At 45.4% G+C, this 18,123-nt stretch overlaps 1 protein-coding gene across 2 annotated transcripts; it reads left to right on the forward strand.

Moving 5' to 3' along the window:
• Positions 1–241: 241 nt before the first annotated feature.
• RETNLB (resistin like beta) lies at positions 242–1,990 on the forward strand. 2 transcript variants are annotated; one of them, XM_037732019.1, is made up of 4 exons: positions 242–280; positions 458–609; positions 1,064–1,144; positions 1,735–1,986. In XM_037732019.1, the coding sequence occupies exons 2-4, from the start codon at positions 483–485 to the stop codon at positions 1,860–1,862; spliced, it is 336 nt and encodes a 111-aa protein (XP_037587947.1). In that variant the 5' UTR covers positions 242–280; positions 458–482; the 3' UTR covers positions 1,863–1,986. The 2 variants fall into 2 exon arrangements, with proteins under 2 accessions (XP_037587947.1, XP_017365894.1); XM_017510405.2 differs by having other exon boundaries at positions 260–609; positions 1,735–1,990.
• The last annotated feature ends 16,133 nt before the right edge of the window (positions 1,991–18,123 follow it).

Consider the following 18,123-nt stretch of genomic DNA (forward strand, 5'->3'; position numbering starts at 1 on the left):
ACGGAAGGCCCAGGTGCAAGCCTTATCAGGTTGCCAAGAAGAAAGAGAAGGAGAACAATAAGACAGGACTCCCTTGGTAGAGATCCAGAGCAAAGGTAGCTGTTGCTTCTCATGAACACCCCAAAGTTTATCACAGTCACCTGTCACCCTTGCTGGCACAGGTCTTTGAAAATGCACTGGGAGTGTGTTTACACATGCGTATGTGCTTGTCTATTAAAGGTGCCCAGGTTAATCCAGGTGCTGCCTGGCTAGTCCTTGCAGGCCTTTTCTGAACGTTTTGGTAAGTAAGCCTGTTCTTCAGCAACCCTACCTGCTTCTCCAAACTGCCTAAAGAGATCCAGTACTGACGGTGCTGTTCTTCCATCTTTACTCGCTGGAAACTAACCTCATCGTCTTCTTTCCTTCACCACCATCCAGGAGCTCAGAGAGCTAAGTCGCTTTCCATCTCTTCTCCCAGCCCCAGGACACTGACTCTGTACAAGATGGGGCCTTCCTCATGCCTCCTTCTCATCCTCATCCCCGTTCTCCAGCTGATGATCCCAGGGAGTACTCAGTGTTCTTTAGACTCCATTATGGAAAAGAAGATCAAGGATGTTCTCAACAGTCTAGGTAACTCTCGGGTAGGGGAATTGGGAGGCTGACCCTTGCTCATTTCTCCTGTTCTTAAACCCTGACGTCATCTCTATTCCATCCCAAGATCCCAACAAAACCCAATCCCTGATGAGGGCTTTCTACACTACCCTACCCCTATTTGCATTCTTGGCTAAAGGCTGAGGTTTTCCTGATGAGGAGGAAGAGGTGGAGGAGAGTAGTAGCTGTAATTTAGGAACACTCATTATGAACCAGGTACAATCCAAGCCTTTACATAGATTAGTTCATTTAATTCCCACAACCATCATATGACAACTATGACTTCCCCTTTAAAAATGAAGAATCTAAACCTTAAAAGCTGATGAGTAGCCTGATTCTGGACACAGTGTCACCTCTGAGGTAGAAGACGATTTGGAAGTAGGTGATGGGGAAGATAGATCATGGGTTATACCGTTTCTTCTTTCTAACTCAGAGTACAGTCCCTCTACCATAACCAAGAAGCTCTCATGTATTAGTGTCAACAGCCGAGGCAGGCTGTCCTCCTGCCCTGCTGGTGAGTAACTCCCTGAGGGAGAATGGTGAGTAAGATGCTCTGTGTCCTCCTCTGTCCAACCCCCTGCACCTGCACCTTCCCCCATCTCGGGTCTGTATCACCCTGGGGCTAAGTCGTGGCTCTTGGTTCCCAGAGACCCCTTGCCCATTCTTGTTTCCCTGAAGGATACTACTGAGGCATCTTGGGTTTCTGCCTCTTCCTTTCACCCTTTCCCTTCATGGCCCCGTTTCCCAGCCCTTTCTCTCCTCCATTGTTCCATCAGGGTTACATCCTTCACCTTTCTTTCCAATCTATTCCCCCGTTTTAGGCAGTTTGGGGCCAACACAGAGGTGAATTTATCGTAAAGAAAATGCAAACTCCCAAGTTCTGAGTTTCTCACTTGCATGGGTCTCTTCCATGGCCCCAAATATTTGTTTCAGTGATTTCTGTATTCTTTTCTTGAGATGAGCTCTCAAAGTTGAAGGAGCCTGAGGCCCCATGAAACCTAGCTCTACCCCTGGACTGCACAGACTTGAAAGATGGTTGTGGGTAGCCCTCCTTCCAATTAAATCCCAAGAGTTCTGATGTCTGCATTTCATGTACCCATGCAGGGATGACTGTCACTGGCTGTGCTTGTGGCTATGGCTGTGGTTCGTGGGATATTCAGCTGGAAACCACCTGCCACTGCCAGTGCAGTGTGATAGACTGGACCACTGCCCGCTGCTGCCACCTGGCCTGAGAGGGAAGAGGCTGAGAACTCAGTTTTGTGACCATGACAATAATGAAACCAGGGTCCCAACCAGGAAATCCAACCCTTCATTTGTTCCAGTCCTGATTCTTGGGTAACAAAAATAAATTTTGTACCTCTCTGTGTTTATGACATCACTGTTATTTTCCCCAGCTTGGGACTCCCCTAGCCAGAAAAATGTTGTCAGTGTTCCATTGGTGACATCTCAGTTTGGGAAGTGGGACGGGAAGCTAGGAAAGATGTGGGAAGAATGGGAAAAACAAGCTGACACTACAAACCCCCACTTTCCTCATTATTGAAGAAAAAGATGGCCATGCCAGGCATATTGCTTGGCACGGGGTAAAGAGAAATAAAACAACACACCATTGCAGAGCTCTGTCTGAAAAGACTTTTCAAGGGATAGGCAAGCAGGAGTAGTTTTAAAGGAATCGGTTTCTAGATTTTCAGTGTGCGTATGTGCTGTACTAAATTCAAGTGGCTGAGATGTGCTTTGATCAAGGTGACTTCTTTCACCAATGCCTTTCTCCCACATAACGAAAAAAACCTCAGCCCTCACCTGTCACTGAATCTTATTATCCCAGGGTATAAAAATCTGCAGAATGCCAAACAAGAAATGATTAAAAATATGGGCATCCGTGTTGAGTGTATGAATGATCCAGTGACAAAGTAACAAGTCCTTTCACAGCACAGGAGGCTTCCGTGGTTTGCTCTTTATAGGACTGAAGGAGGATATAATTCAGTTGTCAATTGATGGATCACCAAAAATAATTTTTAATAACAAATTGGTGTGTGAGATTGTGGACAAGTAATTCAAAAGGAATTCAGAGAAATTGAATGGCATTACTACAATAAACATTTTCCTTTTCTATCTACTTAATTATAAGAAGTAGACATGTCAAAGCTGACAACTATGAAAAGAAAATCCTAGGAATATGATTGGTTCTAGACTTTATCTCACTCTAGTGAAATAAAGTTTTTTGTCCATGAATATATAAACTACCTGGATGGGAGGGGAAGCTCTATCTTTCTCAGTTAAAAAAATATTGTTCTGAAATATTGTTTGGGCTTATTAATTACTTATAAAAGTGTGTTTTAACTGTTCTGTTCAAATACGCATTGTTAATTATTGTAATAATAGCTATACTCCTATTTATAGCAGCTGCAGTGAGTCTTTCACAATAGAAAGCAGATAATGTCACCTTCCTGTTCACGTCTCTCTAGTGACTTCCATTACATGAAAATATAAAATCTCAAGGCCAACTAAATCCTGCATCCCTGGTCAGTGACTGTATTGCTGACTTTGTTTCTGACGCTTGCTCGCCCTGGCCATATCTGCATTCTTGGTATCTCTGTCATAGGCACACTCTCACCTTAAGACCTTCCTACGTCCTGTGTCCAGTTGGTTACACAGTTCTCACACACAAGGTCAGTGCTCAATATTTTTTCAGAGAAGCCTTCCCATCACCTCTATCTCTTGCCCTGTTTTTTTTGTTTTTTTTTTTTTTTGCATGATGCTTCTCAGTCTTGACTTCGTAGTCTATTTATGAATGTATTAAGTATCTCTTGCACTGAAACGTGTCATCCATGAAAGGGAAGACTTTGCCTGACTTGCACATCATTGCCTCCCCAGTGCATAGCACAGAGCCTGGCCCATGGAGGAGCGATAATGAACAGTGTGCCCGCCGCTGGGTCCAGCTCTGAGTCTGAGTCAGCAACCTCTTTTGCTTTCTATTCTTCCTCCTTTACCTCAGTCCTGGTCATGGAGAAACAAAGGTTTTAACGGAGATCTCTGGGTTCCATTCCTGAGGTGTCAGTCAGAGAAATAGCTATTCATCAGAGAGCCCTCTGAGAAAGAAAAGCCAGAGTGAGATGGGGGTCAGGGAGGTTAGCAACAGCAGAAGCAGAAGTTGGATTTTGTAGCTCTGTAGGACAGGATTAGTTGCCCACTTTGTGGCCCATTTCCCCTTTCTCTGTGTTAACAAAATCTTGATGTCATTCAGAGTATTGATGTGTGCAGTCCTGAAGGAGAAAATATTAGTTACACCAATAATAGAACTTTTTCTTCTCTTGGCCAAATATTTCTTTTTCTAGCCACCTTTGCATGGAGTGGAATTGCATGGGGTAGCAGGTGACCCAAATCAGGCCAAGAACATATGGGAGAGTTCTGCTTGGGCCTTTTGAGAAAGAATGCACTACTTGAATTAAAAACAGAAACTCTAAATTGTCCATGTCCTTTCTTGCCTGGGCTGTTGGTGTGAGGATGTGATGTCTGGAGTTGTGGCAGCTGCCTTGCGTCCATGGTGTTAGTTCAGTCATCCGGTGACTTTTGAGCCAAAACTGTAGGCATGGTGAAGCAGAAAGAGGAAAAAGAACCTGGGACCGTAATCACATTATTCTATTCTACCACTAAACAGAGTCTGAAATCACTTAAACTATTTTTCTTCTTAGCTAGATAAAAAATATTCACTCATTTAACAAATATTTATTAAGTTCTGTATACAAAGGCACTGGGCTGCAGTGGTTGCCAAAATAGGAAAAGATTACTCACTTCATGGAGCCTCCATTCTATTCTCTGTCTCCCGCAGCTGGAATTTTTTTGTGACTGTTCTATGGAGATAATTAGTCAAGGGCAATGTCATGTTATCTGAACAGATGACAATAACGGCCTTAGATCATACCTTTTGTACCTTTTTCCAGTGAAGGAATGAACGAAAGGCCTATAATGAGATACATCATCCAATTTGGTGATTCCTGGCAAAGTAGCTGCCAAGTTGTGGGGCTGCCACGAAGAAACGAGAGGAGAAAGAGAAAAGCAGGAGGAATCCCCTAGGCAGAGAACCAGAGCAAGGCAGCTGGGACCAGTCAGGACACAAACTGGAGATTGTCCCAGGCTCATTCATTCTAGAAGTTTGACCCTCCCGGGCTACCTTAGTTCCTCCATACTGCCAGAGTGTGTGTAGGTGGAGGGGAAGGAGTGCCACAGCCACCGCACTGACAGATTTAAAAAGTCCCTGCCCTCCGCTCCTCAGCAGCTCCTTCCTCAGTCTGGCAGGTGAACCTGAGCAAGGCTGCTTTCCTGACATCTCTGCTTCCTAGGGGCGCTGGAAGGAGACCCAGGCCTCCCAAGCACAGCAGCTGCCTCTTCCCTGTTTCCTACATACCTGCGTCTACCTTCCCTGCTGCTTTCCCTCCCCTCCCCTATGAACCCAGGAGCTGCTTTTCATCTTCATTTTCCCTTCAACTCAGGATGCTCCCTTTTCACAAAAGGAAGGCCTCTTTCCACCTCCTTCTTCTCAGGCTCCTTCTCCAGCTATGCCTGCAGGGGTTGCCCAGTGCTCCATATAGTTAGCTGTGAACAAAAAGATAAGAGTTGCTCTCAGCAAACTGGATCATTGTGTTATACTGGACCGAGCATAGAAAATTAACACCAAGACAAAAGTATGCCAGATTACAGGGTCTTNGTTATACTGGACCGAGCATAGAAAATTAACACCAAGACAAAAGTATGCCAGATTACAGGGTCTTTATTATGCCGGCGACCACAGAGGACTCACGTCTCTCCAACCTGTGGCGTCGAAAGGAGGGTGCCAAGACTTTTTAAACCTGAAAAACCACCTTGGGAGTGGGGGTGAGGAGCGGGGATGGGGATGAAAAGGCTTCAGACATTCCGAGGGCTAGTGGATTCTGTAAATCACCTCCTGGGCAGAGATGAGGGTGGGGGTTTCCGGACATTCCAAGGGCTGGAGGACATGTTGTCACTTCGATTGTTACCTAAGTGGCTTACAGAAGTTAGTTTACACATTGTCTGGATACTGGTGGAAGTCACAGATCTTAGTTACTTATTACAAGTTACAGGAGCCAGGATGGAATTAGCCTGGGCTGCTTATTTTAGTTATTACTGGTAAGCAAAGGCTAGCAATTCTGGCAGTTACTGATAAGAAAAGGTAAGCAGCTTTACATAGTTTGCAGAGCAAACTAGCAGTTCTATTTACAGAAGCCAAGGCCAGCAGTTATTGTGAGGAGAATGGGGCAGCCATTACAACTTATTTTAAAAAAACAGCTTTTTTCTTTTATAAAATGATGTTGTTCAGGCTCTAACTCTAGGCCAGCTACAGCACAATATCACAATTGATAAGGGGATGAGGGTGGAAGTTATATCCCTGATTCTCAGTTCTGTTACTAGACCACAAGCCATTTCCTAACCTGTCCCCAGATTCCAACCTCTTGCTGGAAAATACATCCTCAACTCACTGGACTCTTAGAACCAATGGCAATAGCATTGGTAAAGACTATGCCTAGCATGCTTGAGCATTTACTATGTGTTAGGTACCTTTAGATAGTTTATTATTAAGTCATTAATTCCTTATTACGGTCCTGTGAGATAAGCATTGTTATATTTTGCATTTCACAGAAGAGGAAACTGAGGCTTAGAAAATTTACGTAATTTGCTTAACAGCACTCAACTATTGATGTGACTTGATCCTGGACACAGTGACTTATTTGCAGGAGCAGAAAGATGATACGGGATTGGCCACTGAAAGCCCCAGGGTTTGCTCTTTATCTCTTTCCACAGAATGCAATCCCTTAGGCTGCTGGAAAGATCTCTCCTGAACCAACATCCCTAATGAAAGCAATCTGTCCTTCTGCCCCTCAGGTAAGTCACTGTATGAAGTTAAAAGGAGCTTGCCTACACTATGCTCATTCCCATGTGCTGGGTTCAGGCTGCCAAACCCTCGCTGTACCAGCAGGCTGACCCCAACCGCAATGTTGCTGGATTGAGTCACAGCCCCAATACCGGTAAGTTTCCTTTCCATCTTTTCATCCCATGGGGCTACTTAGGGATCTGAGGTTTATTCTCACTCTCTCCTTCCTTCCTAAATCTCCCACATCCCAAATTTTTCTGATCTCCCCTCTCTTCCATCTCTCTTTCCCAATCTAATCCCACACAGTTTCGACCCCATCAGAAGTGAGAGTACTTTATAGGACAAAAGAAAATGGCAGGAGGCCTTCTCTTAAGATCTCTGATGCTCTTGCCCCCTCCCCCACTGTCCATGCCCTGCAGGGTACATCATCAGCAGAGGTTCCTGTGGCTATGCCTGTGAGTCATGGGATGCCTGGGGGAAACCATGAGCCAAGGCCATCGTAGTCCCCTGGAGTCAACCACTGCCCACTGCTGCCACCTCATCTAAGAGAAGGGGGCTGAGAGCTCAGTCTGGAGGCCATGAAGGCAACAAAACTGGAATGACAGCCAGGAAACCTCCACCCCCACTCATCCAAGCCATAACTTATTTTTTTGGGGAACGGAGCCTCACTCAGCCACCCAGGCTGGAGTGCAATGGCACATTCTTGGCTCACTGTGTCATCTGCCTCTCAGGTTCAAGAGATTCTCCAGCCTCTGCCTCTTGAGTAGCTGGGATTACAGGTGTGCACCACCATGTTCAGCTAATTTTTTTGTATTTTTAGTAGAGACAGAGTTTCACCATGACTGCCATGGAAAAGATGATTATATTCAGATTCTAAGAGCAGCAGTCATGGCAGGCCATGGGGAACCACATGGAGAAGCACTGGGGTGGGTCAGAAGGCGGAGGGAGAAAGGGGAACACATGGCAAGAGCTTTTATTTTGATTTCCATAGGAAAGAATACATGAGAAAGGGTAAGAAAAGGATTGGCTAGCTTGAATAATTTCATCAGGCTCTGGGACAGAGGGGCTGGCCCTGTCTGACACCTGGCCCTGTGGTGACTACCACAGCTGGAGAGTGGCCTAGAGACTGAGACCCCAGTAAAGGAAGTGGGTGAGGTTATAGCTCGGGATTGGCTGCTTTGCATATAAAAGGAAGGGAAGGTGAGTTGTTTGCTACGTCTAGGAATTAGCTAACCTTGGCAGAGGCAGTCCTTCCAGGGTCAGGGTCAGCAAGGCCTCAAGGTGTCAAGGCATCAGAGAAAAAAAGGCATGGTTTACTTAAACACTTTTTACAAGTGGTCAGTTTTCTCACCACGTCCTCCACTAAAGGAGGCTGGCATGTAATTCCCCTTTATCCTGCTATGAGGCTCCCTCCACGTGGGAATTCCTATGCAATGCCTCAGATCCTTCCCAGTATGCTAGAATCTCTATGTCACCAGCGCAAGGAGACATTTGTTATAATATGAGGAATTTCCGAGGTGTAAGTTGTAGGCCTCTGAGTGAAATGTAGGTACCACCTGACTGTAGATCCTTTTAGCAGAGATCAGTGCTTAAGACTCACTCTTGGAGTCAAGCTGTTTCACTATACTTAACAGTTCAGTCCCCCTTATGTGGGATTTAAGTGTTTTTTTCCCAAGGGTCTGGACCCAACCTCTCTAATGATGTCAAAAAAGAGTCCCCTGAGTTGTATTCATCTGTGCTCATGTTGTAAAATACTCAAGAAAGCACAGGAGTCTTTGTCCTTGAAGAGGGCAAATTAAAGAGAAGGTGGCAGGTATCAAAGGCAGTTGGTGACTCTTCCTGAAGCTTTCTGATGTCTCCAAGGTCAATCCCTGAATGCATGGCCCCTCTAGGGAATCATGACCTAGGATCCCAAACCACTGGGAGAAATATTCAGGGGTCCAGTATGAAACACTCTCACACATCTGGTTATGCTTCTACTCCAAATGGAAATGCTTACATCAGTTAGCATGTAGTGGTTTAGTTCATGGCTCCATGACGTAGGGTGTCATAATTTCTCTCCGTGGAAGAACCATAGAAGTATGACTGATTTTCAGATTCTCATCCTAACAGGAGGGTGCTAACACCAATGGAGCAACTCTGGTGGGATCAGAAAAAACAACTGTGTCCTTTGTAAGCTTGCTAACAGGTTTAAGTGTAACAATGTGTGGGAATGACTTTGCACTATAACTAACATGTAGTAACAGCTTAATTAATGTTAACCTTTATCATTATCGTATAAGAATGTAAGTTACAGGAGAGAGGAACCCTGTCAGTTTGTTCTCTTCTATAGCCCAAGACCATGAATCATGGCTGGCATATAGTAGGCATTTATTTATTTATTTATTTGATTAATTAATTTAGAGATGGAGACTCACTCTGTTGCCCAGGCTGGAGTGCAGTGGCTCCTGCCTCAGCCTCCCTAGTAGCTGGGATTACAGGCGTGCACTACCACTCCTGGCTAATATTTGTACTTTTAGTAGTGATCGGGTTTCACCATGTTGGCCAGGCTGGTCTCAAACTCTTGCCTCAAGTGATTCACCCACCTTGGCCTCCCAAAGTGTTGGGATTACAAATGTGAGCCACTGCACCTGGCCCATAGTAAGCATTTAATAATATTTGTTGAACAAGTATTTGGCATTCTTGGAGTTCAGAAAGGGGGTGGGGAAGATTTTTAAATAACTCTCTCTCTCTCTATATATATATATATATATATATATGTATATATATATGTATGTGTGTGTGTGTGTGTATATATATTTAAGACAGAGTTTTGCTCTCGTTTCCCAGGTTGGAGTGCAATGGTGCAATCTTGGCTCACCACAACCTCCACCTTCCAGGTTTAAGCAATTATCCTGTTTCAGCCTCCCAAGTAGCTGGGATTACAGGTATGCTTCACCACACCTGGCTAATTTTGTATTTTTAGTAGACATGGAGTTTCTCCTTGTTGGTCAGGCTGGTCTCAAACTCCCAACCTCAGGTGATCCACCCATTTCACTCTCCCAAAGTGCTGGGATTACAGGCATGTTCCACCATCCCCAGCCTAAATAACATGTTTTAAAAAGCCACATTGTCCTACAATATCCATTTCTCATGCATATTTAGGAAATTGAGGGTTTTTTTTTTTCTAAAACATGCTGACGTGTGGGAAATAGGATGCAAAATGTCCACGAATGTTTTAGACAGTTTGAGGTTTCCAAGAGATTTCGTGCTCGGGAGGCTACTTCCTACAAGCTCCCAAAGCTCTGGGAGGACATAGCATTCATCCTCCCTCAGCAGAGGCCATGAGGTGGGAAGCCCTGGGGAGCACCCGAGCTTTGGGCTTTTAGCATGGAGTCTTTATTGTTTGGGCCCATGGCACAGAGAGATCCCAGGTCTCTTGCTTGCTGTGACCTTTGCCTTCCTTGCCAACAGAAAATGTGATCCTCCAAAGCAAGAAACTTGAGGGCATGGGTCACCCCAGCCCTGGCATCTGCCCAGAGCTTAAGAAAGAAGGAACATTCACCAGCTACCTCACAGAGCTGTCATAAGGCAGTCACTGCTCTGTGGATCACCCAGCTGTGTCAGGCAACATGAACCCATCTGCAGGAATGCGAGGAGGAAAATACAAAAGTCTTTACGTGAGCCCTGAGAAGGCAGATGCAGCAGAAACCTCCAGGCGATAACTAGCCAGTCTGGGACCTGTGGTGGAGAGAGAGTTTATTGGTGATCATGTATACTTACACTCTACAGTCACCAGGTGGCACTATGGCCTCATCTGTGGCTCTGAAAAGGAAAATTTGGAAGATCATCACAGCTAATGTTTAAAAAACCCCTACCATGTGCCAAATTATTCACCGCTGGCAACAACCTAAGGAGCTAGGGATCCTTATTATCTGTATTTTATAGTGAAGGAAACAGAGACACAAAGAGGTGAATTATCTTGCCCAGATCACTCAGCTAATAAGTGGTAGAGGCTGAATTGGATCTAAACAGCGTGGCTGCAGAGCCCACATGAATTGATCCCCCAAGCGTTTATTGAGAACCTGCCATCTACAAGACCTTGTGTGATTAAATACAGTTATGATTAATAATATAAAAATGAAAAATCACTTTTTAGAGATAAGATTTTCTTTCTTTTTTTTTTGGTAGGTTTCAGGCACAGAACTGTATATACGATAATAGTGAAATTGATCCCACTAGTTATGACAGAAATGATGATACATTTAAATGAGTTGGATGTTTTAGAGGTATTATCTCATGAATCCTTGACAGAAACTGAATGAGGAATGAAATTTATTGTTCCCATTTCACACAGAAGGAAACTGAGGCGAAGAGGGGTAATTTTGCATGGCATGAAGTAGAAATCCAAAGTACAGGAATTTGAACTTGGTTCAGACCTTTTCTAAGGCTCCCATGCTCTTGACCACTATAGACTCAAGCATCACCTTGTTTTTCCACTCATTCGACAAATATTTTTTTAAAAATTGTCTAATAGGTTGACACTCACCATGAGCTTCTGTTCCCGTTCTGCAGGTGGTGAAGCCCTCTACTGTCCTGACCCCACAGTTCCTGTCCCATGACCAGGGCCAGCTCACCAAGGAGCTGCAGCAGCAGCATGTAAAGTCAGTGCCATCCCTCATGCAAGTACCTGAGGAAGGTGAGTGAGTGCAGACAGATGAGGCCTGGCGCCCTTGAACAGTTCATGGCCTCGGCTGCCCATCTCACAGGGGGCCATGCTGGGGGAAGCATAGGCAGTCACACTACTGGCTTTTTCCTCCTTTTTCCTTCCATACCAGTGTCTTAGGGATGGGGCAGAGTAGTTGACTTATTTGGATAAAAACTGCTATCTTGTGTCAGAAACTCAAAAAGAATCACTGCTGTCATGTTAACTTAAAGAAAAACAACCAGACAAGTGCCCAACAATACTTAAAAAGGTTATTTATTTATTTGAGGCAGAGTGTTGCTCTCTTGCCCAGGCTGGAGTGCAATGGTGTGATCTTGGCTCACTGCAACCTCTGCCTCCTGAGTCCAAGTAATACTCCTGTCTCAGCCTCCCGAGTAGCTGGAAATATAAGCATGTGACACCACACCTGGCTAATTTTTGTATTTTTAGTAGAGACGGGGTTTTACCATGTTAGCCAAGCTGGTATTGAACTCCTGACCTCAGGCAATCCTCCTGCCTCATCCTCCAAAGGTCTGGGATTACAGGGTGAGCCACTGTGCTTGGCCTAAAGGTTACTTATTATCCTGCAAAATTTAGGCTGGGTGTGGTGACTCATGCCTGTAATCCCAGCACGTTGGGAGGCAGAGGTGGGTGGATCACCTGAGGTTAGGAGTTCAAGACCAGCCTGACCAGTATGGTGAAACCTCATCTCTACTAAAAATACAAAAATTAGCCAGGCATGGTGGTACATGCCTGTAGTCCCAGCTAGTCAGGGTGCAGAGACAGGAGAATTGCTTAAACCCAAGAGGTGGAGGTTGCAATCAGCTGAGATTGTGCTACTGCACTCCAACCTGGATACAGAGAGAGACTGTCAAAAAAAAAAAAAAATTATCCTGCAAAATTTGAAAAGGAAACAAATCAGCAGCTTCTAAACTATTTTTTTAACACAACTCATAATAAATAAATTCTATGTTAAATATATATATATGTTCTATATTTCTGAATAAAAGACTTAACAAAATCATATTTACAGCATGTATTACATATTTTTTTATTCTACTTCATTTGTTTTGAATGCTCTTTGCAAGCTACAAAAAGCCCAATGGTAATAATTAAATTACTCATTAAATTGAGCATTATCTTGTCATTTAAAATGATAATCTCAAAAATGATCTTTTGTTTTTGAGCTAAAAATATTTTAATGATATGCTATTTAAGAGAAAAACACTGACTATGAAAGAATACACATGGTTTATTATTTTTTGAGATAGTCTTACTTTGTAACTCAGGCTGAAGTGCATTGTTGTGATCTCAGCTCAATGCCACCTTTGCCTCCCTGGGTTCAAGCGATTCTCCTGCCTCAGCCTCCTGAGTACCTGGCATTACAGGTGCACACCACCATGCCTGGCTAACTTTTGTATTTTTTAGTAGAGACAGGATTTCACCATATTGGCCAGACTGATCTTGAACTCCTGACCTTATGATCCGCCCACCATGGCCTCCCAAAGTGCTAGGATTGCAGGCGTGAGCCACTGTGCCTGACCCATAGTTTTATCCCTTCCTATCTGTTTAAAAATAAAGATTGAAAGAATATATATGCAAATAAGTTTACATTTCTCTTTTTGTAATACTTTGCTGCATTGTCTGGGTATTGACAATCAATATGCATTCTGAAGCTGCATGGCTGACATTGAGTACTCACCGTGTATGCCAGGCCCTGGGCTCAATGCTCTACACATATTTTTTATTTCATTTAATTCTCTCTACTACCTGAGATCATATAGCCAACCCATTTTAGAGAGTTGGAGCTGAGGCTCAGAGACTGAAAGTTAAATGCCTGAGGTTGCAGTTAATAAGAGGCAGAGCTGGAACTGAAGCTTACGTGTGCCTGACAACCAGTTCACATTCCGACAATAGGCTAGTCTGCATCACAGACCATGGAATAGATGGTGCATGCCTGCTAGGATGGACCAGGTATCACTGTAGGTAATAAACAGCCCAAAGCAATGGAAATTTACAACACTGAAGGCTCTTTGTCTGCTCATGCTGCACATCCTCCATGGCACTCCTGGGCCCTGTGCTCCACATCCACTCATCTGCCACCACAATAAAGGAGCAGCCTCCATATGGGACATGTCAACAGCTCTAAGAGGTGAAGGAAAGAGTGGCCAGTCTCAATGGCTCCCAACTCTTTTGCCTTGAGGTGACACATTTCACTTCCACTCACATCACCTGAGTCAAAGCAAATCCCATAACTACCTCCACCTTCAAGGGTCCCAGAGGAGAACCTGAAATACTCGGTGGACTCCATTAAGGCCACCATATGGCGTCAGCCTGTGCAGGAGACTGTGGAGGGGCAGAGGAGGAGAGTGAGGAATTGATGGGAAATGACAGCAGGACTGAGTCACCTCAGATTTGCTTTATCCTCTACCAGGGGGAGTTTGTCCCAGAGCTGCACAAAATCATCAGCAGCATGATCAAACAGGGTAAACTTCAGAAAAAGCAGTTTGTTCAAATGTGATCAGTATGAACTCCGTATCAGCTGAGTGGCATTGAGTAAGTAAGTCTCTGACTGCCTCAGTTACCCCACATGATAGTGGTGAAGATCGAGAGAGTTGATTTGGAAGGATATCAGGAGTATGAACATTCAGCATTTTAGTTCAACCCAGGCACTGTCTTTCCTGCAAGTCTTCTGTTTCTTTCAGCTTGCACAGGTGAGAGTGTCCAGATTAGGGCTGGAGGTCATAAAATATTGGCTCCCACATCGACAGTTCCCCTGTGTCGTGCATGCATTCTATGCACTTTCCTGTGCTAAACACTGTCCCAAAACATTGTGGGGCCTGATTCTTCCTCCTTGTTCCAATGGCCTTGGGTGACCCAAGTTCCCATTCAATGATCAGGACTCAGGGGTCTTAGAGTGATGCTGTGTGAGGCCCCAGGTGCCAGCCACTGCCCTGTCAAAGTGTGAGGCAAAGGACAGGGCATCGTCTGTGTCGGGCAGTGGTCAGCCAGGCTGGTGACTCTACTTGGTGGACAGATGATCCTACACCTGCCACCTCTGATGGATCCACTGCCTCTGTGCCTGTTCATCCTGCTGATGCTCCAGTGGCCACCTCAGCATCCCAGCCTAGGCTCAGTGCCACTAAAGACAGACCTGGCCCCTGGGGACCCAGGAGACTACAGGACTCACTGAGCTGTCCCCATGAGTCCACAGACCCTCATTCTTATCAAAGACCTAGGAGCCCTACTCCCTGGCCCTGCCTCAACAGCTGTAAATTATGATTTGCTGCTGTTATCATCACTACCTCTAGTGGCCAAGGACCTTCCGAGGTGCCAGTCTGGAAGGAAGGATGTCCTTGGGAGGGGATGACACTCAGTACACAGTGCTTAACAGGTTGCTTCCTCCTGTCCTCAGACAGTCTTTGATGCAGCTATTGACACTTCCATTGTGTGGAAGGAAAGCAGCACAGCTGGTCTCAAATCTAGGGTGCCTGGCCCTGCCTCCGTGAGGAACCTGCCTGCAAGGAAGGTTGACCCTGGCTTTGAGGAGCCTTTCCTGGGCTGCATGAATCACATCCCCTGTTTGAGGCCCCAAACTCTGCTCACATCTCCTTCCTTGCCCTGTCTCTGCTTGGGCTATAATCAAAGTGAGCCCAGCAACCCTCCATGGACATCATGGTACTCTCTCCCATTCACTTTTGGGCTAATCTGACTTCAACACCCACTTACATGGTCTCTCCTTTTACAACCAAGACAACCCAAATCTGGGGCTCTTTATGCAGGTGACAGCAGATGAACAGAATTGAATGCCATAGTTGTGTTATCCCTGTTTTTTGTTTTTCTTGTGTCTCAGGGTTGTTTTTCTCTTTCTCTTTATGGTAAAGGCATTGGCTTTCCGTTTGTAGCATGAATAGAATATTTGCATTTTACAATAACTTTATGGCATAGTAAATTGTAAGGAGATTTAAAGCAGTGGTTTTCAGCTGTGAGAGGGCTGAGTACGTTTGAGCACTCTGTGTCATTAGCAGAAGCAGGTCTTTGGCAAGTTTAGCTCAGGCTGGGTCCAGGAAAGATAATGGACAGTGGGGGTATGACCTGGTCACCAGACCCCTGGGTCCTGCTTACCAGCTTGGCACTCCCTAGCTATCACTCATGATGCTGCCAACCCTCTGGGTATTGTGGCCAAATCCCCCAGGAGAGAGGCTGGTGAACTTTGTCTCTTGAAATGCACAGATTCCTTGGACATCCCTGGCAGCTCAACCATGAGAGTCAACTTGGTTTTCTCCCCCTCATTAGGGCTGAGAATTAAAAGTCCACCTTCACAGGCAGTAAGATAATATAGATAAGTGACACCATCACCCTGTTTCAGATGTTAACATGTCTAGGTGTGCTAGGGGTGATTTGAGACCACACAACCTCGTGCCACACAGTGGAATTCCCGGGCCAGAGGGAGACATTCGATTGCCATGTTATGATCCTCTCACTGAGTGTAAAGGCAGTCCTGTTTCATTTTGAATTCTTTCTTCTGTTGATATCTTAAAAGGGCACTTTGAATTTCCAAGCATATAATAATTTTTGGTTAGCTTTTAATCATTGAGTTCTAGCACAATTCTGTGATCAGAAACCTGCTGTGTGATTGGATTTGTCTGAAATATATTGAGATTTGCTTGATGAACAAAATAAGTCGGGCTAATTTTTGTAAATGTACCATGCATGCTTAAAACCAGTGTAGCTCCAACATTTGTTCTTGAGATACAGGTTGATGGACGGATGGCTCCACGGTTGTGATGGAGACGGTTTGCTTATTGGGACTTTCCGCATCCTTCTGATGTTTTGTTGCATAGAATGTGAATGGCTGAGGGGCTGTGGAGCCTCCCACTCTGCTCGTGTGTAAGGTTCTTCCTGCCATCCTGCCATCATTTGTTTCTTATGTTTTGCAGCCAAGACTGAACATAAGAAACCCTGGGAACTCAGGAAGGAAGGAGCCGCCCAGAAGCAAGGACAGGGAGCTGGTGGGGAAGACCAGAAATCAGGTGTGTGAAGGTTCCAGAGAGCCTTGGGAGGCGGGTGGGGGCTGAGATGGGGTAGGGGCATTGGAGGATGCAGGTGCTCCGTGGAATGTCCACTGTGATGTATCATGTTCCGGGGCCGGGGATTGGTGGAGAGGGAGTATAAAGCCCAGGGTTGCTCAGGCAGCGCCCCGACAGGAGAAGGTTTTGTGGAAACCACAGCCCTGGTCTCCGTCTAATTGCTCCTGAGCCTCCCGCTTTCTTGTCCCACGTGTCCTGTTGCTCCCCTGATAGACTTTCTCCCTGACTTGTAGCTGAACCTCCCACTTGCCCTCGAAGACTTAGTTTGAGCCAGATCCTTTCCCAGATACCCTCCTCCGGGTTCCCAACATCCCCTCTTCCCCTCCCTCCCCTTCCCTCCCATGCCCCTCCCCACCTCAGAACCCACCCCATCCCCGTCCCCTTCCCTCTCCCAGCCCTAAGCCACCCCCACCTCTCTCCTGGCCACCTCAGGGCACCCTGAGAGCACCAGGACATGTGGGTGCCGTGGCTGCTCTTTTGGCTCCTCCTGGGGTTTCCCAGCCATCAATCCACCCATAGGAGTAGATGCTGGACCCGTGGGGATTCTTCTTTGTTATTAGGCTGTGTCACGTGGCAAATTACATAGTGCAGGCCTGTAATTTCAGTGCTTTGGGGGGTTAAGAAGGGAAGATCACCTAAGACCAGGAGTTTAAGACTAGCCTGGACATCAGAGAAAAACCCCATCTCTACAAAAGATTCCAAAAAAGATTACTTGGACACCCACTGCACTCTTGTCTCAAACAGAATAAATCAAAACAAAGCATAATGTCATTTGAGTTTTGTGTCATCTGGTTTGATGACTTTTTAGGAACTTCTGAGTCATCTGTGTCTTCTGCTCTTGGGGGCTGCCTCTAGGGAGTCTGTGTCCAGTCAGTGTGATGGGAGCTGAGAAGCCCATCAGATGGAGAGGAAAGGGCTGCACTTGCTGGGAGGCTTACAATATGGGAGTCACCAGGAGTGACATGACCAGGATGCGAATGAGGACTGTATCGCCCTTTGTTTTGTAAAATGTTTATGGTGCAGATCATTGATTGACCCAAGGGAGAAAGGGTCTTAAAATCCTTGTGTTATCCAAATATAAAGAAATGACAGGCCACGTGTGGTGGCTCATGCCTGTAATAGGGAGCCTGAGGCCGGTGGATCAATTGAGGTCAGGAGTTCCAGACCAGCCTGACCAACATGGTGAAACCCTGTATCTACTAAAAATATACAAAATAGCCAGGCATGGTGGCAGCTGCCTGTAATACCAGCTACTCAGGAGACTGAGGGAAGAGAATGGCTTGAACCCAGGTGGAAGATGTTGCAGTGAGCCAAGATTGCACCACTGTACTCTAGCATGGTGACTGAGCAGGACACTCTCAAGAAAAAAAAAAATCACACAAATTTTTTTTTTTTTGAGACAAAGTCTCCCTCTTGTCTCACAGGCTGGAGGGCAATGGCAGGATCTTGGCTCACTGCAACAAGGCTCATCTGCCTCCCTCGTTCAAGCGATTCTTCTGCCTCAGCCTCCTGAGTAGCTAGGATTCCAAGTGTCTGCCACCATACCTGACTAAATTTTGTATCTTTTGGTAGAGATGAGGTTTCACCATGTTGGCCAGGCTGGTCTGGAGCTCCTGACTTCAGGTGATCTGCTATCCTCAGCCTCCCAAAGTGCTGGGATTATAGGTATTAGCCACCCTACCTGGACTTTTTGTGATTTTTTTTTAGATCATCAGCTGTTGTTAGTGTTAGTGTATTTTATGTATGGCCTAAGACAAGTTTCCTTCTTTTAATTTTGCCCAGGGAAGCCAAAAAATTGGATATGCCTGTTTTAATTCAAAAAAAAAAAAAAAAAA

The sequence above is a fragment of the Cebus imitator genome, unplaced genomic scaffold (genome assembly GCF_001604975.1).
Source record: "Cebus imitator isolate Cc_AM_T3 unplaced genomic scaffold, Cebus_imitator-1.0 Scaffold439, whole genome shotgun sequence".
NCBI classification, from domain to species: Eukaryota; Metazoa; Chordata; class Mammalia; order Primates; family Cebidae; genus Cebus; species Cebus imitator.